The sequence below is a fragment of the Daldinia loculata genome, assembly GCF_022478755.1.
Source record: "Daldinia loculata strain CBS 113971 unplaced genomic scaffold F4817scaffold_50, whole genome shotgun sequence".
NCBI lineage: Eukaryota > Fungi > Ascomycota > Sordariomycetes > Xylariales > Hypoxylaceae > Daldinia > Daldinia loculata.
This window is the reverse complement of record NW_026054904.1, coordinates 11,801-39,093: the sequence shown is the minus strand read 5'-3', so window position 1 is coordinate 39,093 and position 27,293 is coordinate 11,801. Positions and strand designations below refer to the sequence as shown.

The following is a 27,293-nucleotide window of genomic DNA, read 5'->3' as shown; positions in this document are numbered from 1 at the left end:
GTTAAGGTTTGGGTTAAGGTTTGCAGGGGTATTGACAGGGGTATGATCCTCAACTCTGCAGTGATATCCATCCATCGTCGTAGCGTTTAACTGCATCCCTATACACATGATAAAGCATGACATAGAAGTAAAGGGACGTGGAATCCAAATGTGGGCTTCATTTAATTACACAGCGATGGCGTTCAAGCATGGTATTTTCCAAAGGGGAGATTAAAATACATAAACAACTGCATCACGGTGTTATTGAAATTTAATTATATACCTAGGTAACTATATCTTCGCCGTCCGCGAATACATGCTAATATCTATCTTCTGTCTGCTAATTCGAATTGCGAGGCTCAACTCTAGGTAGAAATAGTTCTAAGCGTTGAGTGTTCTTTCACTATAACCCGCAGCGCAACGGTATGCGAGCTATTACGCAATAGCCTATTATTAAACGTAATTGAAGTCAACAGGGCATGAATAATACAGGCGCATGAAGTAACCTCGAGTCCGCCAATGCTTGCTTGCTCGTGATTCCGCTCAACCGGCCAACCCTTTCGAGAGAGTAATGGTAATAGTATTTCCCCTCGGGGCAACGTCTGATCTTATATTTCTTTTCTTTTACAGGAACCCTTCCGTGGATATCCGATGAATCATCTTGGCTTTCTTGCCTGCATCTGCTAGTTTCTTCTGGGTAAAGCCCATTCTCCTAAATCTTCCTTCTTTCTCTCCTCTTTCCTCCAGTCTTGTCCTGCGCTTGGGGGGAAATTATGAAATCCTAGGATAACGCCTCGCTCTATGCGTTCAGTGATAAGTTAGAGAACGTCCTGAGACGCGATTTCGCCACCGTCTTCTTTCTCTTCTAGCTGCCAAACCCCCTCCTACATACATCACGCTAGTCGTCTTCCTACTGCTGCCAAGGCGTCTGGGTAGCAGGTCGAGGGAACACCGGCATAGCCTCGAGCTGATCTAGGCCCCCACCTATCGGCTGATGTCCGTGTTGCCAGCCCATTCCGGTCTGGTGGTTTACAAAAGCTCCTTGCCGGAACGGGTTCGTACTTCCCGTAGGCTGCGGCATAAGCCCGGCGCTCGTCTGAGGCCTTTGCGGCTGAGTCTGAGGCTGGCTCTGAGGTTGGATTTGTGGCTGCCCGAAGTTCCTGGCGAATGGATTGGTGCCCGTCGCCGTTGTTTGAATCGGAGGGGCCTGGGCCTGAACCGGAGGTTGCGACTGGAAAGGAGAGTTGGCGGGAGGATTAGAAAAGGGTGTGGCAGGTTGAGGGGAAGATCTGGCGAATGGATTGGTATTTTGCCGGCTAAGACCGCCGGCCTGAAGTTGGGGGCTAGTTGGTGCGGCAAAGGAATTATTAGGTGCTCCAGTAGGATTGGCCATCAACATAGACGCTCTGAAAGGATTAGTTATCTGCTGGCCAGGCTGAAGCCCTGTCTGCATAGGTGGGGATAAAGTCCCAGGCTGGAAAGAAGGCGTAGAATTCTGGGGTATAGGAGGAAGACTGCCTGGCGCGAAAGATTGCGGTGGATATCCGCCGAAACCAGCACCGGTGAAACTCGGCTGTATCTGGTTTGGTACTTGTTGTTGCTGGGAGAAAGCGCCAACATTCTGTTGTTGGAAAGGGGTATTATTAGCTGGGAAGCCAGTCTGTTGAGGTATAAAACCATTGTCTTGGAGCTGGCCGGTTGGTTGTATGGCGAAGGGAGTATTTGAAGGCCAAGGGTTCCCTGTAGACATAGGAAGGTTTGCCTGGGTAATCTGCGGCTGAGGATTCGGCTGTACCGCCATTGTGGTTTGGTTCTGCTCGATCGAGTCGAAGAAATCGATCAAATCCGGATCCGGTCCTCTCGTTGCCTGCGGCGGCTTGGATAAAGTTGCGGATGGTCCATTCGACTTTGCGGTAGCGGCCTTGGAGTCCGCAGTACCCTTATCGGTTTTTGAAGACAAACCAGATCCTCCTTTCTTCTTGGCCTCGAGCTCAGCCAGGTATTGCCTTCGATGAATTTCGAAATCAGGATCTTTCAGATATTCCTCTAGTTGCCGTCGAAGATTGATAGGAGCGTGCTTCAGCTTAGGAACCTCGACTCTAGTATGAGGCTCCCATTGTCGCGCTACAGCCAGATATTGTACGACGTAGTCTGTTTGTTTAGTGAAGTTCTGGTAGATTTCCAAAGCCCTCTCTGCGTCTGGCTTTGACATTTCAAAAAAGTGCCCTGATATCCATTTAGTCTCCTAGACGTATGTCGCTCGTAGATAACTCGAACCTACCTAAAATGTTGATCATAGCTTGGTTCAAGACCTGGAACAGCGCTAATAAATCCAGCACCAAAAGTCGGAACACAGTAATTGTAATTTCGTTTTCGGGATCCTCAAGAACCTACCGGAATGTCAGAATCAGAATCAGTGTCGCTCCTATATTAGGGGAGAATCGCATAACGTACATCACACTTCAGCAGAGCAGTAAGCTGATGCTGAACCGCCTCGGTTTCCCGGAGCAATCCCTTGTCAACCGAAAGCTTCTCAAGTCGCGTTTCTTTAGCTCGGACCCAATCTATTCTCGTATCTCTATATGCGCGTACGCGTTCTGCGAGGTAGCCGGCATAGTGTCGTATGTTTCGCCCCTGAATTTGCGCTACCATATACATCAGAAATATTTCCTCGACGTCATCGGGGCGCATAGGCCGAGACTATTTGTTAACTCACCATCGGTGAAGGAGCCTATTGCTAGCTGGCTTCGATGCTTCGCGAGATACGCTAATGTGGCATCCGGCGACCCTTCTCTGATCATCAAATGGATTGTTATCAAGCTCTTGAGTACTACGGTCCATGTCGAGTCCCGCAACCGAAACTGCAACGCCCGAAAAACTTCTCCCACTCCTGCTTCTCCGGCGTGCGTAGCGACAAGGATATGCTCGATATATTTGGTTTTCGGAGGAGCGGCCTGCTCAGCAACATTGTCAGGGGTTAGACTGGCTTAACTTTACATGCCGCGTGAGGCACGGACTGACCTTGATCTTGGTTGCACCCTTGACGGATTTCTCAAAAGAACTAGACATGATGGCTATGATGGCTATGATGGCTATGATGGTAAGGACGGAGTGAGGCTTCAGCTACTAGATGTCTGTTTGTCGGGCGGCTTACTTTCCGGTCAAGTATTCGCCGGTACTATCGATATCGTTATCCACGAGGAGTTGGAACGGGAGCGCCGAGAATTATTCGTAAGAGTATTTTCAATGTTGGACAAAGGCGACAATCATCATCGGAGGTGCGACGTCGGGATTGATTAGGTTCGTGGCAGAGCAAATGGAGAAGATGGATGGACTAAAGTAGACTCAAGTTTCGTGGACATTGACGGGGTTGGCTTTGTTACGGCTGTTCCATTTCGGGCGGAGAGGGTTGTTTTTCCATACGACTACTAATACATTTAAATATCTAATTTGCGAATGATTGACTCATGAGTTATTATGTTTTGTCGTTGCTGTTTTGGTCGGGAGTTTACCGTCCTATAGATTAGAAGATTAGAGGCTTTGGAGAAATGGGAGTTTAGAAAAGAGACCAGCCAGAAACCAGCCAGAAACCAGCCAGAAACACAGCCGCACGTTTGGGAAACGTCGGTCGGGATATCGGGCTCCTAATCTAATTTTAAGGTTTGGTCCATGTCATCTCCTACCCACTCATATACACGTACATATCGATAACTACTTGCATGTACCTATTACCTATTATACATACGTATTATACATACGTAGCCACCATATTGTGTACCTAAACCTGCACGGTTTTGTGGAAACATAGAACCAAGTACCTTGGGACTTCCAAGGTTCCGATTTAACTCTGGAACAAACCAAATATCAGTCAGCTGAGTTTACAGACAATCCCAAAGTTACCCTGGTCCTACAGCCCAAACGCTAACTTAATATAGTAAGATACGGGCCACAACTAATTGATTAGATTTGATTGGTTAAATTTAAGAGTCCCACACTCGACTAATCTAACGATTCAATTCAACTCATTCAATTGTCAAAATATAAAAAATTTATCAACGAAATAATTACGAAACAAAAGGTAATTAACCAAGGCCGAATAATTGCATATATACAAGTATAAGATTGTATGGTGCGAAATGCGAATAGCTTCACGTATTTGGTTATCTAATCTGCTATCTACCTATCAGCACGTGACCTGGTCTGTGTAATCCGTCGTACATATTTAAAATTTTTTTTTAAAAAATAAAAAATAAAAAATAAAAAATAATTTAATTAATTTCGAATTAATTTATAATTAATTAAAAATCAATTATTTTATTTTATTTTGAAAGTTAAGCCCAAAGGGCGCTAGAGCGAATCCGGACAGTAGACTTTACCATCTTGGGTTAGCGTTTGGGCTGTAGGACCGGGGCAACTTTGGGATTGTCAGAGTACTCTCAGTCAGCTATGAGGTCATAGTATTCCCAGTAAAAGACAATGCTTGGCTCTGGAGTATTGAGGGATACAATTTAGATTTCTTATATTAACGATCTTGGCAGTTTAGCGGTAAGAGTTGCAAATGTGTAGAAGCATTGTTTGCGTTGTATCTCCCTCCTATTCGTATTAACATGTAGTCACGTTCTAAGACACATGTTGTTATAGCATCGAATCCCACTAAAATATGAACAAAAATCACCGAGCATGCGAAGAAAGCGGAGAGAATATTTTCATTATATCTTGGAAATCAGTACAAAACAAGGCATGCTAAGACGTGGCTAAGAAAAGCTAACAAATAAGGTACAGTTACATTAAATCAAAGAAAAAGGGGGAAACGAGGAAAACAAATTAGAGCCTTCCAAACTACAATAGTAATCAGAGTTGCTTTTTCGCGTCCGATGTAAACAAGGTCGAGGTGTGTCGAACGCTCATTTCATGATTCCAACCTCTCGCTGCAACAGAACCGCTTAAGCCCCAAAGGGGAGAGTTCTGAAACTTTGAAAGGAGGAAGACATCATATGGTACACGCAGCTTTCATCATCTGCGATAATAAATGTTAGTAACTTGTTTAATATGGCAGGAATAGGATGATTCGTCGAAGAACTCACTTTTATTTGAATTGGAAGGATGAAGAAGAAAGGAAAAGAAAAGTTCAAAAATTCGGCAGAAGCTTTCCTAGAAAATGGAATTTTGCGCCGGGGCGGAGCCGCAATTATCCGCTAGAGCTTCAGCTAAGCTAGGACCTGAGGTACCTAGATACCTATGAATGTGGGGCTATCCTTACATGTAAACATAGGTACTAAGGTACATCCCATTTTTTATTTTACATTCAACATTTTCAGTGGTATGTTATTAGAACCTTCCACTCCTCAAGAACCGAAATAGTCGGACGAGGGATCCATGGTTCGAATTATCTCAAGCTATTTGCAGAGGACTACCCTAAGATGCATTCAGAGCATGAAAGGGCAGTCCCTGCCACGTCGATTCCAACCCATTTTCCGACTGGAGCACACAAGAACCCTTCACGATGAGATATCTAAACCCACCGGTTCTGAATCCACAGCTACCGAGTCTATAGATTCTGAGCCTGCGGAATCTGCGCCTCCGGAATCTGAAAGCAGCGAAAGTGTACCGGTTGATCCTAGTGCACAATGGGAAACTTATAATGCAAATTGTAAGATAAAATAACAGAGACTCATTCCGAATAGATTGTAGCTAATACATATAAAAGTTATCGATCTTAGACAACACCAAGCTACGCCCTTGCTAGGTTACCAGGCTGGGCAGGAAGTGACCGTTCACGGATTTATTAGTAAACGAAGGGATGTGAGCTCAAACTTGAGCTTCTGTGAATTAAGTAATGCATTCGATTACAGTTCTCAGAAAAATATTCAGATTGTTTCCACCTGGAACGAGGACGGCTCGCGGCAGTTCCTGGCTCACCAAGACCTTAAGACCATACCAGCCTACAGTCCAGTTATTGTGACCGGAACCCTCCAAGAGCCCCCCAATACCACGAACAAACCCGGGTCGCCCCGGAGGTGGGATCTTAAACTACGGTCCATACATTGTCTAAATCCATTTCCAAAGGATATCATCGTCTCCAAGGATGCCGTGTGGCCACCTCACCAACGTCATCTACAGTTGCGTTTCGATCCTCTCCTCCGTGACAGATTAAAACTACGGAGCATTCTACAGACAACCATCTCAAAATTTCTTCAATCCAAAAGCTTTATCCAGGTAGAGACGCCTCTTCTCTTCAAGTCTACTCCAGAAGGCGCCCGGGAATTCCTAGTCCCAACGAGGCGGGAAGGTTATGCGTACGCACTACCGCAAAGTCCACAGCAGTACAAGCAGATACTCATGGCCAGTGGCATTACGAGATATTACCAATTCGCCAAATGCTTCCGTGACGAGGACCATCGCGCCGACAGGCAACCCGAATTCACTCAACTCGATATAGAGATGGCCTTTGCCAGCGGCTCTGATGTGATGAAGCTCGTTTCAGGTCTCTTAGATAAAATATTTTTCCTTCTCAGTGGAAAATGGTCGCCAACTGAGATCAATGGCATCCAACATCCGGTTTACGTCGGTTTCGACGAAACTGTGTCGAAAGGGCCAGAAAAAAAGAAAAAAAAGAGTAAAGGGGAAGACCAAAAGCCACCAGAAGCCGGAGATGGGATAACTCGCTATCCTAGAGTTCAATATCGCGACATCCAGTTTATGACATACTCTCAGGTAATGAAGCATTTTGGTACCGACAAGCCCGATATGCGCATTAGACCGCCGCATATAACAAGTGTAAGTCAAACCTCCTAGCGGAACTTCCCTTTCATTTACTAAGAGACAGATTCGCGGTACGACACATCTCAACCTGCCTCAAGAATTTATCCAAAAGATTACAAGCTTGGAAGATTCATACGTCGAAATGATCAAGATTCGTCTGGATCTGCCGCCCCACGCCGCTGGGGAATTCATCCGGAAATTCATGGACTCTCTACCCAACAATACTACAGTCAAGCCAAGTCCTGAAAGTACACCAGCTGTATTGGTCTATGACTCTAGCAAGCCACTCAACGGCCTGTCGGCTCTTGGACACGAATCTGCTCGTAAACTTGAGGAATTTACGGGATTGAAAGAGAGCCATTACCACGGATGCAAAGACGGAGACATCATCATCTTCCACGCACGAAAACGAGAGACGTTTCATGGAAGTTCTACTGACCTAGGCAGGCTTCGAAAAGCGCTATACGATACTGCCGTTCAGCAGGGTTTCATACCCAAAGACAATTCGTTTAAAGTAATCTGGGTGACCGAATTCCCCCTTTTCACACCGAACGGGGACAATGCGGATCCGGGCCAAGGCGGCACCGCGGGATTCTCTTCAACCCACCACCCGTTCACGGCTCCGCTTACCCCTAAAGACTTCTTCTCCGCCAAGTACTCGCCTCTCCAAGCGAGAGCCGACCACTACGACCTTGTTATCAACGGTGTCGAGGTCGGCGGCGGAAGCCGCCGTATCCACGCCGCCAAGCACCAGGAGTTCATCTTGCGCGACGTCCTGAAGATGACGGACGAGGGCATAGCCGAGTTCTCTCACCTCCTCGAGGCACTAAGGGCGGGGTGTCCGCCCCACGCCGGGTTCGCTTTCGGATTCGACCGTTTCCTGTCTGTGCTGTGCGATGTCCCGTCCATCAAGGATGTCATCGCGTTCCCTAAGACGAACAAGGGCGAGGACTTGATGGTTGGTAGCCCGGCTAAGATCACACCGGAGCAGCGGAAGACGTATCATATGTTCCAAGAGTCAGAGCCGGAGCCGGAGCCAGAGCCAAAGTTAGAACCGGAGCCGGAGCCAGAGCCAAAGTCAGAACCGGAGCAAGATCAGGGGTTCAATGCATAGGGGCGTCAACTTCTTTTGTAATACCAAGTATACCTACATATACTTCACGAGACTAGGTCTCTCAACTGTATAAATCTGATCCCACTTCATCTTCTCGAGGCTCCTTCATACCATGACTATTAAGCTCTAATACTTGACATCTGCTTGATTGGTAGGTAATTATGGTCTGATAGCCAATACAAGTAAAATGAAATGCTAAAGAGTCGACTAGCTAGCTGCTGTATTCGCTAATATTCCTATCTATCCACCTATACTTGCGCGATGAAAAGAGCGGTATGATATCAGTACTCGATCCTCCCTTTCGTAGAAAAATCTTTCGGACCTAGACCAAGATTCCTTCCACATCTAACTCTCAACTCCTAACTATACTAACTCTTGTTGTCAAATCACCCCATACTGCCATGTCAATAATAACTCAACTCAAATCAAATCAAATCTATCTAGCCAACAGTCTCCTCATCCGCATCCGCATCCGCAGACACAATAGTCCCGTCCTCACGTAACAGCACATCCTCGCCCTCCTCCTCTTCCTCATCTGACAGGATATAACTCCCATTGATAGGCTTGGCATGACGAGTGCGCTCGCTGATGATGTTGGAAGTGTCGATGGCTTCCTGTTCGTCTTTGCCTTTTTAGTTGTTAGTTATCATAGGTAGGTACCTATAGTAGAGCTACACGTACGTGTATAGAAGCGCTGGGACTAGACGAGTTAGGTTGGATAAGGGGCTTTGGGGAAAAGGGGTAGGGGTAAGGGGTAAGAAGCCAGGAAAACATACCGAGCTTTACATCGTAGTCAGCTACGACCTCGTCGGCGGGGCTCTCCGCGATGTCCTGGTCGGATTGCTCGGAAACGGGGCTTTCGTCCTCGCGCTTGGGCTTGGGGTGCATGGGGAGCGAGGTGTGTGAGATGGTACTGGTGGGAGTGGAGGTCTGGTTCTTGTGGGATGGCATGCTGCTTTGGTGAACTGCTGTGTTTTTAAGCGTATTGAATCCAATGCTGTTGAATGTCTTTGTGATGGCTAGACATACCTACTCTGGAAGGGCGACTGAGTCCTATTCTTATACTCGACGACGTCCTTTCTTTCCCCCTGATGAGGGCTATAGCATACCTCATATTTATTACACACTTCACCGTCGTCATCATCATCATCATCATCGTCATAATAACCCCCAAACCCCCCACTATCACCCGATCGACGCTATCGTATCCATGCATTCCAGCCTCCTATCCAGCGTTCACAAATTCACAAGAGTCTACAAGAAGACAGCTATAACCCACCCCCAATGACGCCATTCACACTCGGCCCAAAAGCATTGACGTGTCTAGAAGCGGAAGCGGAAACGGAAACACGGGGCTGACCGGGTGACAAATCTTTGCTTTTTCGGCCTCCTATCACACTTACCTAGGTACCTAATGTATGTGACTCGTCACTATCACCGCTGTAAGCGTAGTAACCACCGGGGCTAGCATGTGATTAACGAGGCATGTAGTTATGATGAGCTGCGATCTCAACTCCCGAGTATGTAACAGGGGGATGAAGAATCACGGCTGAAAAAGGAAAATGCACCATATCTTGGACGCGAGGCTATTCCTACCGACGCCACTTGCGATCATGATCACGATTTGATTCGATTCGATCTGATCCGACGGCCCTAATACACCCCTACAGCTTCGGCTATAGGTAGTTTCTATTCCAGTTTAGTCTCCCAAGGCCAAGAATAGCGATCTAACATCTCAACTCATCTTGTGAAATTCGACATACCATTCAACCACATGCATTCACTTGCATTCACAACTCAAATCAACAACCTCGCCAAGTGAAAATGTAACGTTAGCCATGTTATTCTAATAATTACTAGGTATCACTATAACCGCCTCTTTTCTTTCTAACCAATGAAGGGTATCAATATGTATCATGCATTCTCATGTTCACCCGAAAGACCCGTTGACCCTAGAAACGAGACGGACCACCTCTACCTCCAAGTTCTTTGCTGCTATCCGTCTGCAGGCTCTCTTCCAAAGCCCGCTTTAGCTCCTCATCTTCGTCGTCGTCGTCGTCTTCGTAGTTGGCATATTTCCCCTTACCCCTAGCTTTACGATACTGGTCCTCTGCCAGACTTTGTTTCTTAACGAATTCCATCACAATGTCTTCTTCCGACTTCAATGCTAATTCCTCCTTGTGAGCCCTCTCGGACTCTTCGATAGCGCGCCTCAGCTCTTCATCATCATCACCATTATTTCCTTGGTTTTGCTCCACCTGAGAAGCTTCAATAGCTTTCCTAAGCTCCTCATCGTCAGAAAACCCACCCTTATTCTCATGTTCTGCCTCCGAAGCCTTAAGTGCCATCTTATAAACTTCTTCATCTCGATCTTCTACACTCTTATCTGTCTGTGACCTCTGAAGCACCTGTTTAAAATCGTCGTCTTCGCTATCCTCGAGGTCGTGTCTCCGGACTCCGCTTCCGTGCTGTTCGGTCATGCTCAGTTGAACGGCTTGTTCGATTAATGCCTGATATTCCTCGTCGGTGATTTCCATCGAATCCTCAGATGATGCCCTGAATGGTAGCGACGGTCCGGATAGGGGGCGTTTGATATCGGTGAAGTATCCAGAGTCTTGCGTGCTAGAAGCCCGAGAATTGGTCGAGGCCATTGAGCCTATAGTTGTTGATCTGGTTCGTAATGCCCTGACACTCGACCGAATCGCTTGTTCGACTCGGGCATCTTCGTTTGCGTCTCCAGTTGATGTCTCCCGCACTGCAATCATAATGGCTCGTTCAAACTCTTCTTCCTCACCATGTGTATTACCTGTACCAGAAACCGAACGAACCTTCTCATCAATAAACGTACCGCCTGTAGCCGCTGATTCCGCCTGCTTTTGCTTCCATGAACTTTTCTGATCATGTAGCTTCCTCCGGTCTTCGCTGGATAGACTTCTTGTCTGTAGCCATCCCGTCCTCTGCGGCTCGTTGCCGGCGATTTGCTCCGTAATAGCTGTTCCATGCGTCGGTGTAGCAGGGGTGATTTCCTTAGTCTTTCCTTTCTCCTTCTGCTTCCAGGTGTAGAATCCCTTCATCTGCTCCTTCTTAGCAAGCCAACGAACTTCGATGTCTTCACGTTCCTGGTGTGATGCGCCGTTAAAGTCGTGTTGGCCTTGGGAAATACGGGACGCGACAATGTATTTCTGAGCATTCTGAGCGAACAGAGACCTGATTTCGGCATGGACACCCTGCATGGTATAGGCAGGAATGGACCAAAAAGCTAAAAGAGCTGTGAGCGAGCTCTTAATCGCATCAAATTAGAACGGGGAGTAGCTTACCTGCTGCAGGCTTTAACATAAGGCCGCCGATTCCCTTACCAAAACCCTTGAGCAGCCCAATACCGCCGTCCTTCTCTGCGCCTCTAAGAGGTTGGGTTACTAACCCAGTAATCCCGTCGAACATGCCGAAACCGAATTCCTTGCCGGCGACCTTTAGACCACTAGCGAAACTAGTAACCTTCTCCGCGGGACGAACGGTATCATCGTTGTACAAAGTCGGCGCATTCCTGAAGCCTCTCGCAGCACCTAGGCAAAAGTTCATAGGAGACTTCATACCAGTTGCCACGATATTGTTGATGCTTTTTCCAGCATGAAGAGCCCTCTCTAGAGATTCGCTCGTGGTAGGTGTTCCTGCTTTTGGAGCTGAGCTATTTCGTTGATGACCGGGACTGCGCACTGGTTCAGAAGGCGATCTTGAATGTCCTGAGGTAGCTGACATAGTATGCGCTAAGTTAGGTAGACTATTAGCCTCTGATTGCATAGCGATCGGATGCATGCCGAGCGGGTGAACGGCGGATGCGTTAGACTGTGTACTGGTTACATCCGAGAGCGGCAGTGTCGTAGTCGAATCCGCTTGATCAGCAAGATTCAGCGTACTGCTACTAGCCCCTTTCGATGTAATCGTAGCTAAATCGCCGCCTTTCCCCGTTGACTTTGTTTCTGATGCTTTTCCTCCTTTGAAAACACCTCGAGGAACGTCTACCGCAGACATGGCAATGGTGCCCATGTCTCCCAGTAGCGCCGATGCGCATGCCGAAATGGGGTCCGTTGGATGATCCTCGGTGCTGTACTCATTTGGACGGAACCTGAGACGAGAATTAGTAAGACCAAATCACAAGTAGAAAAGTAAGTCAATCCCGCTCACAATTTGAGGTCCGAATACCGTAGATATCCATTACTCACCAGTACCGCGGCGGCTAACGAGCTAAGATGCACTTGTGTTCGCCGAAGACGCCACACAGCGACCCGGCTGGGAGCTAGAGCACAACGTAGCCTGTCGACATCGAGATGTCTATGGAAGCTGTGTGCTCCAACGTCCGTGCCCTTTTCCTCTCGTATCTTCTCACCCAATTCGTGGGCTCGTTCCTGGGTTTCTGGCATCAATGACATTCGGATTGCCTTAGCTAGTGCTTCCGCTGTGAGTTTCTTGTAAGGGATAGGGTCAGGTCCCGCCCCGGCTCTCGCGACCATGGCTCCCCAGAACGGCTGATCTCCGAAAAATGGCACAACAATAGTAGGTTTGCCAGCATTAATTCCGGCGGCCGTAGTTCCGGCACCCCCGTGATGGCAGACGGCGGAGACACGCTCGAATAGCCAGTCGTGAGGGACATTACCGAGCATAAACACGCCCTCCGGTATACCGACAGAATCGGCTCCTAATCCACCCCAGCCCTTCGAAACGAGCGCCCGTACTCCCGTCTCCGCTACCGCATCAAAAATCGTGCGTGTTAAACCGTCCGGGTCATCAACAACAATAGAACCAAATCCTATGTAAACAGGCGGGGGACCGGCTTCGAGGAATGCTGCTAATTCGGGGTCCGGAGTATAAGATGATGCAAGATTAAGAAAGTAAAACCCAGCGACGTCAATATGTTGTCCCCAATCATTTGGTTTGGGAATGAGCGCTGGTGACCTAAGACACAATATAAGACTTAAGTTACGCTTGAATAGGGCTCTAATTGAACTTACCAGCAGTATGTGTAGGGAATCCGAAGGCGGGTCAATAAAGCAGGGGCCCAGAGCACTGAGAGAGGCTCAAGGTCAAGTATTTTTGTACGAAAGCGGTTGATAACGTCGCCAAGTCCTTGCCATGTCATCATCTCGACCATTGCGTAGGAAAGATAGTTCGTAGTGACGGGATCTGTATTTGATGATTGGATATTCGCGAGAGGTTGTGGAAATGCTTTTGTCGGCGACCAAGGCATGCTTATAGATCTTAGAGAAATTTCATCTGCGAGTTTTTGAGAGACTTACGTGAACATCAAGTGCAAAGGGATTCCGAGCTTCTCAGCCACGTGGATATGCGCAAAACTAGGAGGATTCGCAATGATGGCGTCCGCGACAAATGGCTTATGACCCGAACCATCGTCTAACGGAACTGGATTGAAGTCGTCTTCGCCGTCTTTACTCTTACGGTCGAATCTCGGTGCCGGTCCCAGGCCATCTCCAGCTTCGATACAAGATCTCCAACAGCCAAGTACAATGTCCTCGATACCTTTTCTTCGCTTGGTAATTTCTCCGCTCTTTAACGCATCAATACCCGGCATCAACCCCGGATTCTTCACCATAAAGGCCATGAGCTCGGCAGGATCGCCTCCAATATTGAAAAACTCAAGGCCATTGTCCTCGACGAACTTTTGAAAGGTAGAATGAGTAGCGACTCTCACACGGTGGCCATATGTGTCCTTCAAGATTTGTCCGAGGGCGATAAATGGCTGGACGTCACCTCGTGACCCCACGATCTGTATAACAACATTCAACCGGGGTGGGGGGGTCTGTCCCGGTAAACCACCTAAGCTGGGAGGGATATAGGCAGGCGGAAGAGGTTCCTCGGTTATAGACTCCTGATAACGTAAGGCGGGCGCTAACAAGTCGGCTAGGCGCCTATTCGTTTGATTGATGTTGATATTAACTCGGCCGTCATCTATCGTGAAACATCTTAATCAGCTACAAAAGCGCTAGGACTTAATAATAATAATAAAACCTACCAGTGACGGCAGCCCCTGCCTCAAACCCTGTTTGGTGAAGAGAGAAGCGATCGTGTACTTCGCTATAGGCCGGAGGGACATCATCTTCTGCCCCAAGTTCGAAGTCTGTAGATATATGACCGCTATTGTAACCAGGCGGCACGACCTCCGGAGCGTTGCTGAAAGAGGTGCGACCTGGACGTTGAGCAGATCTACTGGTTTCGGCACGGCGAAGCGCAGCCTTCTCGTCAACTATCGTCATAGTGACAGATCTAAGCTAGATAATCAATACGGCATACGAGGGAGGGAATGTATAAGATATAGCCAGAGTTATCGAGGAGTGCAGAGATAAATGTGACAGTAAAGCTTGAGATATAGATATAGAGGGGAGAAAAGATAAAAGGAGGGGTATCACATGAATCGGCGCAAACGAATATTATTCAGTCAACTTGGGTATCACAATTCACGAGAATGTAAAAGAGTTGAAAGAAAGCAGAGCAATGGTATATAATTGGAATTTATCGGCGACAGTTTTGTCTTGTGGAGTAGGAGGTACAATAAGATATTGCGTAAGGTAAATGCAAGGTACTACCAGAATAATGATCCAGATCACGAAGCTTTTGCGATTCGCGGGATATGATATGTAGCAAGCAACTTTGTGGTTAAAAAAGCATCGATGATGTATTGCCGAACAGGGATTAAAACAGGGGATGATGCTCTAGAAGCCCCACTAGTTATCCACCTACATACTTGCGGCTAGTTCTAGAGCGGGGGCTGTTTTATTTGGATGCCTGGCGGTGCGCGTGCGTACCCTGTTAGATTTAAACATACCTAATCCGTACCTGTACCTGTTAGACCGCAAACGCACCGCGAACCTCGCATCCTAAGCGAACTTCGGATTTCCTCGGCCTCAAACAGCTTGGCTAGCGAATTACCTTATAGCCATTTTGCGCTATGAAATGCGAATGACAATTTCGTCTTTTGAAAAGGGGTCTGTAGTGTTTAGGGGTCGTTCGATTTTAAGAAATGTTTACGTGGCTTGCGGTGTTGACGTAGGTACGAACTTTCACTGGGACATCGGCGAGGGGTCGTGGGGGCTGATGCGAAATGCGAAATACGAAGGATTTAAGCCCCAATCCCTGTAAAAGTAGTGACAATTAGTGACGCGAGGATCGTGGCTGAGTGAGAGCAAAGTCAGCCTTATTGGATACTTAAGTATCAGTACTACTTTATACAGATCAACGTCATAAGGCAACCGACACGGTAGATCCCGCAATGTCACATGATGTAGTACAGACAAGCTCAGCTCGGACTTTACTCCAATATGATACGAGAATTTTCGTAAACCCATAGTACAATGATAGGCCGCGAAGACAGCCTCAATACGATCGTCAAATTCACTGAACATAATAAATACCTAACCGCCTGTCTCAGATGTAAATACACATGGTTGCCATTAGCTTGGGATATCTATGAAGGAGATACCATTGGAGTATCTTAGAACATCAAGGGATTCAGTTATATTGATTAAGTATAAAAGGTGTCTCACGAAGCACTGACTATACAGAAGTCTCAAGGAACTATGCTGAAGATTCGTAGAAAAGAATATATTGCAGATATAAACCTAACAAGGAAAGTAGATAACTCGATAAGAAAACAGGGGAAATGCTAGTATAACAAAATGGCTCGGAATAAAAATTGGGTTATCCTTAGTATATTGGTTATGTTCGCTAAAATGTACAAACATGAAGATATGGGCCCATGTGACGAGTCGCGCGTATAGTGAGTTTAATGGTATGCTTGGAATTCGCCGGCGGTGAAGTAGAAGAAGAAAGAATATAGGTGATCTGAGAAAAGGGGATAACTAATAAATATATATCATTAAAGAATTTGTGTTGTTGCTCACACTTAACTCCGTCCAATCCCCGTTTCATCTTCTAGAACGCCATCGGCCAGATTCACAACCCAGGAATCTTGATAGTTGTTACCTAGATCATGAGATCTAGATGAATCTATTTCCACGTCTTACCTAGTGCTACTCATAAGTTACCGAGAGTGTTCGGGTTGTAGGTCTTAACTCCGCTAAAACCTCGTCTCCGCCAAAACCCCGTCCAAGATCCGGGTGTTGCAGATGACATCAAGATTATAGCTAGAATATGATACTACTACTATGGCAGGTATGGCGTATTAGAGCTATGACTCAAATAATTACTAATAGAATTCTTCGACATATGGCCTAACGACGATTGACTTGGTGATATCGCCGATGCTAGTGGTCGAATGGGGGGTAAACATCAGGTATATATATGTAGGTTTCAAGCCAGTGAACTATCTACAAAAAGAGACACTCAATTAGCACAACCTTATAACAATTCTTTACAAGCAGAATAAAACAGCACTTGGCTTTTCGACATCATGTCTCCTTTTGGATTCTCCACAACCAGCGAAGAGCTAGTCAAAGCCTTAGCCGACAAGATCAAGGGACGCACATTCCTCATCACCGGAACTACCGCGAAAGGTCTTGGCGCCCAAACCGCCATCTCCTTAGCCCGCGAGTCGCCAGCACACCTCATCCTCGTGAGCCGGACCAAGGCCAAGGTCGACCCTGTGTTGGAGGAGATCGCAAGCATCGACCCCAACGTCAAGACCACCTTCATCACCTGCGAGCTGACCGACTTCGACTCCGTCCGAGCAGCTGCGGAGAAAATCAACAACGACGCTTCGATCCCGAAGATCGATGTCGTCATCAACAATGCCGGCATTATGAACGTCGTAGACTACACGCTGGACAAGCAAGGAATCGAGTTGACGTTCTCGGCGGATCACGTCGGCCACTTTCTCCTAACCAATCTCATCATCAACAAGATCATCGCCGCGGCTCCCGGTGCCCGCATCGTCAACGTGACGAGCAGAGGCCACGGCGTTGGTCCCTTCCGCGGCGATGACTACAACTTCTCCGACGGCAAGGCGTACGACGGTTGGAGCGCGTACGGCCAAGCCAAGACCGCCAACATCCTGTACTCGGTCGAGCTATCGCGGCGGTTGGCCAGCAAGGGCATCAAGTCCTACGCGCCGCACCCCGGTACCATCTACGGTACCAACTTAGCTACCCACCTAGTCGAGTACGACTTCAGCAGGATCGCCGAGATAGCCCAACGTAACAACCCCGGAAAGCCCTGGGGCGGTGTGGGCCAGAGGAAGACCTTGTCCCAGGGAGCCGCACCGCTACTCGCCGCAGCACTAGACCCAGACTTCGACGACAGACCTGGGTCGTACATCGTAGATTGCCAAATTGTCGCTCCGCACGAGTACGCCACCGACCCAGAGGCTGCTCGCAAGCTGTGGGAGATTAGCGAGAAGCTAGTGGGCCAGAAGTTTGACTTTTAAGGAATGCCTCGCACTTGTTCGGTCTGGTAAGCTACCTATGTAACCTTTCGCTTGAAGGAAGCCTAGAAAATCAAGGGGTTGAATAGCTATTAGATTCGGATTCGAACTTGGATTTGATGTAGCTATATAGGCCAAATGTGATCTTTACTCCAAGCTAGGTTACTTGAAAATAAAGACGATTATAACATTAGTTGCTAGTCTTTATTGTGACAGATGTCAGCTTGTAGTTTGACCGCATAATACGTGGAACATTCTGTGCCGTATCGAACATCTCCTAGTAACACGAATATCGTAAAAGTAAAATACTATACCTAAGGCAACACCACCACCCGCTTCATTTCATCATATGGGCAAAGTTATGAACTCGTTATGACTTGCAATAATATTTTCTTAAAACGCGAGCAACTGCGCACAACGCCTGTGTAATGTCATCTCAGTTAAGGCAAAGAAACTTTCCGCGATCCTGCCAGATTTTGATATAGTACATGAGACTAGTCCGCTAGAATCTGGGCACTGACTCTAAACTAGTAAAGTTGGTTCAACATCACTGCTGCCGTGCCTATTTCCTGCCTGTCAATCGCCCTCTGCGCATCCAAAGAAGAGTCGCAGTTGATCATACCGCGCCGTCTTCGGTGGTCACACAACACCCTCATTAACACAATTAACCGTCGTTATTCATCTAGCTTGAGAATCGTCGAGTGATCTTCGCAATAACTGAGAAAGGTATTAGTACAAAAGTGTGATGTAATCAAGACGTCTTAACATACCGTGTAAAGCAACAACACTGAAGATGAAGACCAGAGAGAGAACCAAGACAACGACAGGATCAACCTTCAATCCGGGAGATTCGTCCGTGTAGAGACCTAGACTACGTTAATACCTAGCCCCATCATGCCGAGCATGGCTTCTTTTCACATACGTAGCATTGTGCTGCTGCTACCACCCGCACCAGCGGCGCGAGTGCTGCTCGGTCGCGCATTTGCAATCTTTTCCTTCTGGTCGGCAGCGGCCCTTCGTCGGATGGCAGTTCGGGCACCTCCGGGAGGAGCAGGAGAGGAGGGACGGCCGGTGCTCGAGCCAGTAGCGGCCGGCGAGTTGACGGGAGAAGCTGCGCGAGGAGAAGACTACATGCGTAAGATGTCAGCGCGATTCCAACGAACAATGAGTAGAACCCGACAGATGATCGTTGAACTAATATATCGTTCGACTCCTATGTTTCGTATTACAGGCGACTTATATCATAGAATAAAACATACCATTGCGAAAATTAGAGACGGCTGGAGAATAAACTAGAAGACAAAGAACGTTTCCTTTACGCGATTGTTAAGGATTGGAAAAGTGAAGGTAGATAGAAGAAGATAGATAGAAGAAGATAGAGTCGCGTGTGGACGATGAATAGCGTGGTCATTAGGAGCTGTCCCCAAAAAATCCGGGGTTCAATTGAGGCCACGATTTTGGAAAGCTCAGACCCTGTCCCATGGTAGGAGCTGGAAAATCACTTTGTCCGGTGCTCTAGGCTTGATTTTTAAAGCTTTGATTACATAACTTGTCTTAGATATCTAACATTAGTTATTCCGTACACTAATACCGATTCTAGCCAATAAGACTCAAGCCTCAGAAACCCTATGACTGAGACAACTTACATAAGGTTAAAAGGTTAGTTAACCTTAATAGATCAAGCTTAGCTTTTGCGCATGTGAAGAACCGGGCAGATCCGATTAATTGAGTAAACCCCCCACCTTGCTTGTTAATCTTCCATGCAGTTTCTCACTCACACAAAGACCCATTGAAACCTGAGGTTGTAATGGTGGGGTGACGCATCCTGCAACTTAAAAGACGCTGCGCATATCGTCAAGCAAACTCACAAGGCCAGCCAATAATTTGAGCCATTTCCGTGTATTGGTTTTTAGACACAAGATTCTGGGTATAAAGATTATAAGAGGAAATCATTTCAAGACTGATGTTCCTAAGACAAGGAAATCTCACCCATCGTGTTGTATTTATTGCGCAGTTTATCCAACTGCTTGCCAACATCTAGGAATCTCACATATCCTCCTTTAAAACCTCCCTCATCTACTCTCCGATTACTATTAAGATGGATTTTGACTGGTCAACGCCCTTCCCGGAAGGTGTCATATCCTTTCTCGACACCGATTTATACAAATTGACAATGCAATGCGCCGTCTTCAAATATTACACTGACGTGCCTGTCACATATGCATTTACCAACCGTACTCCGGAGAAGAAATTGTCGCGCAAGGCCTTCTCGTGGCTCTGCGAACAAATTAGTAGTAGGTAAACTCGCTTATATATCTGATGGCGCTTATTTATTGATCCTTGATATTTATCAGAGCTTGGCAATATCTCACTTTCCGATGACGAACTCCATTTCTTGCAGACGCATTGCAAATATCTTTCGGCTCCATACCTAGACTTTTTGAAGGAATTCCGGCTCAAGCCCCGCGAACAACTAAATCCGACTTTCCACCCCGTGGGGGCGGACACCGGGGCGGAAGACGAACTAGGCGACATCCACATTGAGATTAAGGGCAAGTGGGTTGACACTATACTATATGAGATCCCACTTCTTGCCCTGACGTCTGAGGCGTACTTCAAGTTCATGGACACGGACTGGAATTACGACGGCCAAGAGGAAAAGGCATATGACAAGGGCATGCGCCTCCTTGAAGCAGGATGCATCTTCTCCGAATTCGGAACTCGTAGACGGAGAGATTATCACACCCAAGCGTTAGTCTTCAGAGGTCTCGTGAAAGCTAGCAAAGAGGCACAGAAGCGTGGTTTCCCGGGAAAGCTCTCGGGAACTAGCAATGTCCACCTAGCTATGCGATTCAACCTACCGCCTATCGGAACTGTTGCGCACGAGTGGTTTATGGGCATCGCAGCTATCACGAATGATTATCAAACAGCAACCGAAGAGGCGCTACGCCGATGGGTTGGTTGCTTTGGCGAGGGCGTATTAGGAATCGCATTGACAGACACATTTGGCACTCCGGAATTTTTAAAGGCATTTAGTAAGCCTATCAGATATCTTCCAAATACTCCGAATATTCCGGCCCAGGATGAAGGTGCCCAAACTACAACTTCATCCCGGAGCTATGCCGAAGTATACAGCGGAGTACGGCAGGATTCTGGCAACCCTGCGGATTTCGTCAAACTGATGCGCAAATTCTACGACAGTCAGGGCATCAAGGATAAGAAGACAATCGTGTTCTCTGACTCGTTGGATATCGATAAGTGTATCGAGTACAAGCGGATATCCGAAGAGTATGGCTTCCAGCCAACGTTTGGTGTCGGCACATTTTTGACAAACGACTTCGTTCATCTCAGCACGGGGAAGAAATCGGTACCCCTAAATATTGTCATAAAGCTGAGTTCCGCTGCTGGAAATCCGGCGATCAAGATCAGTGATAATATTGGGAAGAACACAGGCGATTCAGCCAAGGTGGCGGAAGTTAAGCAGTTGCTGGGTTACGTAGAGAAGGATTGGGCGGGCGGAGACGAGACGTCAAGATGGGGGAAGGCTGATGACATCACAAAGCCATGAAGAGGCTGACTTGAGCGTTATGTGCGGTTTCCTTCCGCAAGCGAGTCAGCTAATGTCTAGATGGCTACTTGCTGGATTATTCGAAAATCCGACCTCGCCACTCCAGAGTCGTGCCTGAGTCGCGCTACCATTGGCTAGCCGTGGCATCTAATGGTAGACCATTAAAGAGGTGGATTAGACAGACCCTTAAGGTATTTCTAAATGTTTACCATGTAGGTGGACCAGTGATCATCAGGATGAGCCAATAGAGATACGCACCTCGTAGTCAATTTCATGAGGACCTAGGAAGCGTGTAGGCGATGTGTGTATGTCATCTGTTAGAGGGCCTTCCTTGGACTTATAAAATAGACCATCGCGAGCTTATTGCTCTGGAATAACTCATTCGACCAAGCAAGCCATTTACAGCGAGGCCAATTGTAGAATTCTAGCCTCGTAGGCGTATCATTGTTTGATTTTCCCGATTTCCATTTTTATTAGAACGTCTGTCTAACAGCATCGAGAGCACAAAACTCAATTTCGATGATTCGTTCCGCCTTCAGCCTTGCCTTGGCATCTACATTGCTGTCTACCGCACAGGCCGCGTTTAGCACAACATCTAAGAACAACGTCGTCGTCTACTACGTGAGCAGTTACTTCTCCACAGTGTCGCCCCTCTGACACTCATTATCCCAACGTAGGGCCAAGGACCAAGGACCAAATCAACCTGCGCTTAGCACCTATTGCGCCGACTCGAGTATCGACGTCATCGTCTTATCTTTTGTGAATTTATTCCCAGCACAAGCTAATGGCTTTCCTGGGAGCAACTTCGGAAACCAATGCGGTTCCACGTATGTATCATTTCATTCACCCCTTTTTGATCTGGCTCAGGGGTAGAAATTAGCATCTTAGCCTACTTGGATAGGGGGCTACTACTCTCAAGTCCGGAAGTCTCGACTTTTAAATGACACATACAATCTGACTTACCTACCTATTATAGCGTGTATCCAGGCCCGGGATATAACAGCGTGAACAACGCGACCAACAACCACCTCTACCAATGCCCTAATATCCAGCACGACCTATACACATGCCGCCAGACGAGCAACAAGAAGATTCTCCTATCTCTAGGTGGAGCTACAGCAGAGTACCAACTCACAGGCGCAACCGACGGCACCAACTTCGCCAGCACGCCATAGGGCCTCTTCGGCCCGCGCACAACAACCTAGGTCAACGCCGGCAAGCCGCGCCCCTTCGACTACACTACAACGGCGTCGGCTTCAGCGTCGACGGCTTCGACCTAGACTTACATCGAGCACCCGCCCACCGACACCTGGGCCGGATACATCGCGCCGACGAACCAGCTACGCGCCAACTTCAGCTCCGCGGCAGGCCAGACCCTCTTCGTCACCGCGTCGCCGCAATGCGTCGTCGTCCCGGACATAAACCTCACCGACGCGCTGCAGCACAGCATCGTCGACATGCTGTTCATCCAATACTACATACAACATACAACACGCCGCAATGCTCCGCCGCCGCTAACCTCAACTACCTCGCCGGCGGGCCGTCCAACACCAGCGGCTTCACGTGGACGTTGTGGCTGGGCGGCACGGCGAGCAAGAACGCGCGCTTGTTCGTCGGGCTGCCGGGCGAATTTCGGCGGCGAATGTGGCTAGCGGGCTGGACTTTTATCAGAATATGAAGAGGGATTTGAATACGTTGAGTACGGCGGATACGAAGTTATCTTGCGTGGTGAGTTACATTTCTGCTAACCCCTTCCTTCCTCCCCTATTGTCCGTCTTGGTCCTTTGATATGAACTTTATATTGATATATGATATGACATCATCTCCACGTGTAATGGAGATCAGATTGCTGACGTAAGCCCGGTTTATTTTTAGCAGGCCCCGGTTCCGACTACATAGTTCCACCACGACCTCCACACGGACTCTGACGCCGAGTACGACTTCGACCGCCGCCCCGACGAAGTCCACTGCCGGTTTCAACCAACAATCGCTGCGGAACAGGGTTTGGCACGGCGTGTCCCTCGGGGCAGTGTTGTAGCTAGTATGGTTATTGCGGCGCTGGAAGTACTTACTGTGGTACTGGTTGTCAGAAGGGCTTTGGTACGTGTAGTTAATGGGTTGTTATGTAATTAAATGTTATAGGTATTTATAACATGCTGTGTTGGAGGTTTGTTGGCTGTAGGTGGCAATAGATTGCTTACGAATATTAAAATTAATTTTTATTTGAATAAAAGCTGTGATTTGTGGTAAGCTATTATATATTTCTTCTGGCTTAACTAATTTCTATATACCTAAGGGTTCATTTACTGTACGGTAATTTCTATCCGGTTGGCTTTTTGTGTGTTTGTAGAAATACCGACCAAAAATGGTAGAAGTGAATTGTTGTTAGGTACCTACCTAACCTATCTACGTTGGACGGAGTAGCTAACTAAGGGTTTACATTAGAAAGGCTTCGAAAAAAAAATAGGAACTCGTACTGCATTTCCAAGGTTGTGAGTGATTGCGTCGCTTAATACCAAGACATTAACCTCGGTCATCAATCCCACCCGAGCGCGAAGCCACTGCCAGCTGTCATGAATCTTCCTCGAGGCAACTACATTGAATCATTTCGACTCATTAACCACCCAAGTTTGAGTTGGGGGTGCATATGTACGGTTCCGAATTGGAAAAACCTGCCTCCCACTAGGATCGAACTGTCGTGACGACAGTTCGGTGATCTAACCACTTGACCAAGTGATCCTGTGAGGGGCAGAAGTTCCCAATTTGATGTTGGCAGTTCCCTTCTAATTACAATGATAACCCCTCTATGTTTAGGTACAGAAGGTACATGTCAATCCCATCCGTCCATTGCGACAGCAATGTCATGAATATCACGCACAGTCCAGGTTGCTATTCCCCTTCTTGTGCTCCTCCATTCTAATGCATAACTCCTAGTAGCATTAACAGCTTCTTCCTATTTTACAACCTTTTATTTTCCATAAGCGTTTACGCTGTTAGAGTTCTCGATGATGCATCTACATTGAAGGATACTTTTATTACGCATAATTACAAGCCTCCATGTGTAGTTTTTGGCTTTGAAAATCTTGTGGAATAACAAGGTTGTTTCTGTACCCTCTACGCCCACCTCGCAATAGAAATTTCCCCTATGTTCGATGTAATGAAAATATTTATAGCATACGAGAGATTATTACTCCAAGCTTGCCGGTAATTCAGGTAGTGCAATTGGAAGGGTTAGTTGACCCTCGAAGGTTATCTGTTTACTGGGGATAAGTTGGTACAGTCCAAGTCGCGCAGAAATGGAAAGGATGGTTGTCATGAAAAAGGAATGAAAAACATAACTAAATTTATCTGGAATATTTGGAATGATGGGGAGCAGAAAAAAAAATAGAGCTATTGCAATCCAAATGTTAGGAGTGATTAGTAGTCCATATCCTAGAATGTCCCTGTTGTCACCAGTACGCCCAAAGAGTCATTCAGATAACTCTCAAGGTTAGTCGTGGATCTTCCTCCAGGCATCACAGTAAATCATTTCGACTCTTTAACTACCCAAGTTTGAGTTGGGGGTGCAAGCTCTGAGCTGAGAAAACCTGCCCCTTGTCAGGATCGAACTATCGTCTGCAGCCGAAAGTTCAGCGGTCTACCAACTTGACCAAATAATCCTTAGAGTGACAGAAGTCCCCAACCCGAAGGCCGACCTTCTTGAGTGAAAGTTGCCCTTCTAATTATAATTATAACCTATTCATACTAAAGGTACGTACATGACAACTTAGGTACTGTTGCCAGGTGATCTATATCACCTGGCAGTTGTGGACAGTTGTGGGCACTTGCTAGGTATCAAGGCAGTCACGAATAAGGCATCAAAGGCAGGAGCGAGGCGCCAAGGTTACATACATAGGTACCTAAAGCAAGAGGTTGCTCCGTTGTCCTCAAGGATCAACAATGCGTCCTGTAATACAAGAATAGTTCCACAGGTACCTAAATAATTTATTTGCAACTATTATTTAGGATCTTCAGCCTTCAAATTTACTCCACTGTTAAGTGGTAGAAGTCACAGCCGCATCTAAATTTGGCGGCTTAATGTATTGGACATAGTGTAAATAATAATACTACGAGTAATTTATTTGCTACCGACTACTGAGATATGCTATCCGTAGGAGGTAGTCATGAAGTTGGGAGGCAAACCTCTAGCGGAAACGAAAGGAGAGAGCTATAGTATGGGCAAATCCACCTTCCTCCGGAATTTGCATCTCCAGGCCGACTTCATCAGCCCCCTCGTATCTTTCGCCGATTATTTTGCTTATTCAATTGTCCATCTCAAAGTCCATCTTGTCCATCTCGTCCATCTCGTCCATCTCACCGTCCACACCCTCGTCCATTCTATCGACAATTTGGACATTTTCGACCATCTCAACCATTTCCTCATATTCGCCTTCTAGACCATTGCTTTGGTCTTCTGCAGTCGCGTCGGTAGAAGGATTGCGAGGTGCTTCACGATTCTTGAGGGACCTCGCCTTGGTTGCTTCAGCGGTCCCTTCGTTGTCAGAGTCATCGGTCCACTTGGGATAGTACTTCTCTCTGATTTTCGTGTGGTTTCTATAGGTATCAACCACTGCACTGGTAAAGCTGTCCACGGCCGTGTTGGCCTCATTGAAGACGCGGATGAGGTAGCTGTCCGGGATGTCCTTGGATCCCTCCGTTTTCATATCCGCCCAGTAATCCGTTTGATCGAGAAAGATGCGTCTGGCTGAGATGATTCGAATCGATAGGTCGTACAGATCGTCTGGGCTAATACGTTGTGCCCATGAGACACGGCGGCTAACAAATTCCCAGAAGGAAGGAGGGTCAAATGCCCGGCAACGATGTACCATGTCTTTCGCGGTGTTGAAAAGATGGGCAATGTATTCTGTACAGACCGATTCATCGAGACGTCGCCCTGCCAATTTCATTGCACGAACAACCCTACGAGCTTGGTCATTTCGGATGAAATGAGCCCCGCTGTTGGTAGACCATTGAAATCCTTCTTTAGGAAGGAATTCAATTAGGAGTGCTTTGGAAGCCATCTATGGTCAAATTAGTAACCTGAGTGGGTAGCAAATGGCTACCTCAGCTAAGCCTAATGGGATAGGCGAGAGAAATGGGGACTTACATTGGCACAACTGAAGGGCGTGGGCAAGTAAGTATCCTTTTTAGATCAAGCCGTAGCTTGTATGGTGAGGAGCTTAATGCTAGTCGATACGACCGTTAGCCGAGACGCGTTTTGGGCAAGGTTTGTTAAATGAAGGATGAGGAGAAAACTCATGGGAAGTTGTAGAAGAGAGTACACGCGCGAGTGTAGAGAGGGGGAAGTAGTGTGGGAGAGCAAATGTGGAAAAATAGGGTTGTGAATGTGTTGAAGTGTAAAGGGAATTGCGTTGAGAGTACAACTATAGTGTGTGAGTTTGAAAAGATTAGATGCTTACCTAGATGACTAGATAGGAATGCCAAATCGAAGTTGAAGATTTGGTTCAAGGGGATATTTGAGAACTAATGTTTCTATTGTTTTGGCCTGATTAGTTCCGATTGACTCTGTCTTCTTTTTTTCTTCCTTTGTTTTTTTTTTCTTTTCTTTTTTTTCTGATGATGTTTGGGATGTATAGTGATGATTAGGTGGGACTTACCAATATCCGAATTTGAAATTTGCACTTGTAGTTTTCTTCCTGAGTCGACGAGGAAATGTGCGGGAAGTGAAGAAAACTTTGGCTACCTAGGGTAGAGAGATGTTTTGTTGAATCGATAAATTGTAGATAGAGGATAAGTGACCAGGTGCATCGACCAGTACGATCGACACAAGAGCACAAGGAGGCACTTAGTCGAACCTTTTAAAGAAAAGGAAAAGAGGAAGAGGAAGAGGAAGAAAAACCAAATAATGGTAAATCTCTGCGGATGTGGGTGGATGATTAAAATGTTTGGCGTAGCTTGACTTGTGCACCTCCTTTTGTGGTTGCCTGGGGTTATGATATCGTCCGGTCCTTAGCAACAGAAGGAGCAACTATCACCGGGCTTGCGGTTTCCTTGCGTAACTTCCCTCAGTTTTTAGCAGCTCTAAACAGGTATTTACATGTTCGTGTACTCCCGTTCTTGTCTTCTTACCAAATCAACCTCAACTTCTACCTTTTGACATAAACCAACCAACCTCTTTTTTACCAAACTTTGCACATTCATCTCTTGAAGATAAAATCTTCTTCATCTGTAAACTCTACTTGGGTATTTTATCTGATACCCAAACTATTTACGAAAGGTAGGTATCTATCAATCCCTTCCCCTCGCCATCCTTCCTTAGGTAACACCACCTGTGCAATCAACATATCCTATCTCTCGTGATCTTTACTAAACCCTTCATACACTATCCCATCTACCGCGTTCCGAAGAATAAAATGTACTTGTCCCTTTATATCTCGTGAAGCTGTCCCTCGTTATCGTTGTCTCTTGGAAAGGTAGATGTC

General features: G+C 46.9%; 9 protein-coding genes across 9 annotated transcripts; 4 read left to right on the top strand and 5 right to left on the bottom strand.

Annotated features, from left to right (window-relative positions):
• Nucleotides 1-235: 235 nt before the first annotated feature.
• On the bottom strand, nt 236-3,711 carry F4817DRAFT_346598 (ANTH-domain-containing protein). The gene is made up of 5 exons (XM_049304428.1): nt 3,001-3,711; nt 2,696-2,933; nt 2,434-2,624; nt 2,261-2,369; nt 236-2,205 (listed from the first exon to the last, which is right to left on the bottom strand). Exons 1-5 carry the CDS (start codon nt 3,046-3,048, stop codon nt 890-892), a joined length of 1,902 nt encoding a protein of 633 aa, XP_049156168.1. The 5' UTR covers nt 3,049-3,711; the 3' UTR covers nt 236-889.
• Nucleotides 3,712-5,252: 1,541 nt separating this feature from the next.
• Nucleotides 5,253-8,574, top strand: F4817DRAFT_346597 (tRNA synthetases class II-domain-containing protein). The gene is made up of 4 exons (XM_049304427.1): nt 5,253-5,629; nt 5,687-6,756; nt 6,806-8,006; nt 8,067-8,574. Exons 1-3 carry the CDS (start codon nt 5,356-5,358, stop codon nt 7,853-7,855), a joined length of 2,394 nt encoding a protein of 797 aa, XP_049156167.1. The 5' UTR covers nt 5,253-5,355; the 3' UTR covers nt 7,856-8,006; nt 8,067-8,574.
• Nucleotides 8,296-8,806, bottom strand: F4817DRAFT_318745 (uncharacterized protein; the record flags this gene model as incomplete). Its single annotated transcript, XM_049300954.1, has 2 exons — nt 8,296-8,483; nt 8,632-8,806. The coding sequence occupies 2 exons, from the start codon at nt 8,804-8,806 to the stop codon at nt 8,296-8,298; spliced, it is 363 nt and encodes a 120-aa protein (XP_049156166.1).
• An 810-nt stretch (nt 8,807-9,616) lies between these two features.
• Nucleotides 9,617-14,556, bottom strand: F4817DRAFT_217896 (glycosyltransferase family 1 protein). Its single transcript, XM_049298776.1, has 6 exons — nt 13,881-14,556; nt 13,147-13,816; nt 12,862-13,098; nt 12,038-12,805; nt 11,173-11,978; nt 9,617-11,114 (listed from the first exon to the last, which is right to left on the bottom strand). The coding sequence occupies exons 1-6, from the start codon at nt 14,119-14,121 to the stop codon at nt 9,808-9,810; spliced, it is 4,029 nt and encodes a 1,342-aa protein (XP_049156165.1). The 5' UTR covers nt 14,122-14,556; the 3' UTR covers nt 9,617-9,807.
• A 1,219-nt stretch (nt 14,557-15,775) lies between these two features.
• Nucleotides 15,776-17,447, top strand: F4817DRAFT_346592 (NAD(P)-binding protein). The gene is made up of 2 exons (XM_049304426.1): nt 15,776-16,167; nt 16,246-17,447. Exon 2 carries the CDS (start codon nt 16,275-16,277, stop codon nt 17,244-17,246), a length of 972 nt encoding a protein of 323 aa, XP_049156164.1. The 5' UTR covers nt 15,776-16,167; nt 16,246-16,274; the 3' UTR covers nt 17,247-17,447.
• Nucleotides 17,448-17,609: 162 nt separating this feature from the next.
• Nucleotides 17,610-18,787, bottom strand: F4817DRAFT_346589 (Sec61beta family-domain-containing protein). Its single transcript, XM_049304425.1, has 4 exons — nt 18,503-18,787; nt 18,166-18,370; nt 18,014-18,109; nt 17,610-17,960 (listed from the first exon to the last, which is right to left on the bottom strand). Exons 1-4 carry the CDS (start codon nt 18,503-18,505, stop codon nt 17,926-17,928), a joined length of 339 nt encoding a protein of 112 aa, XP_049156163.1. The 5' UTR covers nt 18,506-18,787; the 3' UTR covers nt 17,610-17,925.
• Nucleotides 18,788-18,827: 40 nt separating this feature from the next.
• Nucleotides 18,828-21,203, top strand: F4817DRAFT_346588 (nicotinate phosphoribosyltransferase). Its single transcript, XM_049304424.1, has 2 exons — nt 18,828-19,537; nt 19,598-21,203. The coding sequence occupies exons 1-2, from the start codon at nt 19,342-19,344 to the stop codon at nt 20,809-20,811; spliced, it is 1,410 nt and encodes a 469-aa protein (XP_049156162.1). The 5' UTR covers nt 18,828-19,341; the 3' UTR covers nt 20,812-21,203.
• Nucleotides 21,204-21,255: 52 nt separating this feature from the next.
• Nucleotides 21,256-22,593, top strand: F4817DRAFT_346587 (uncharacterized protein). The gene is made up of 2 exons (XM_049304423.1): nt 21,256-21,669; nt 21,779-22,593. Exon 2 carries the CDS (start codon nt 21,878-21,880, stop codon nt 22,487-22,489), a length of 612 nt encoding a protein of 203 aa, XP_049156161.1. The 5' UTR covers nt 21,256-21,669; nt 21,779-21,877; the 3' UTR covers nt 22,490-22,593.
• A 2,402-nt stretch (nt 22,594-24,995) lies between these two features.
• On the bottom strand, nt 24,996-25,871 carry F4817DRAFT_360733 (uncharacterized protein; the record flags this gene model as incomplete). Its single annotated transcript, XM_049306314.1, has 2 exons — nt 24,996-25,069; nt 25,169-25,871. The coding sequence occupies 2 exons, from the start codon at nt 25,869-25,871 to the stop codon at nt 24,996-24,998; spliced, it is 777 nt and encodes a 258-aa protein (XP_049156160.1).
• Between the last annotated feature and the right edge of the window lie 1,422 nt (nt 25,872-27,293).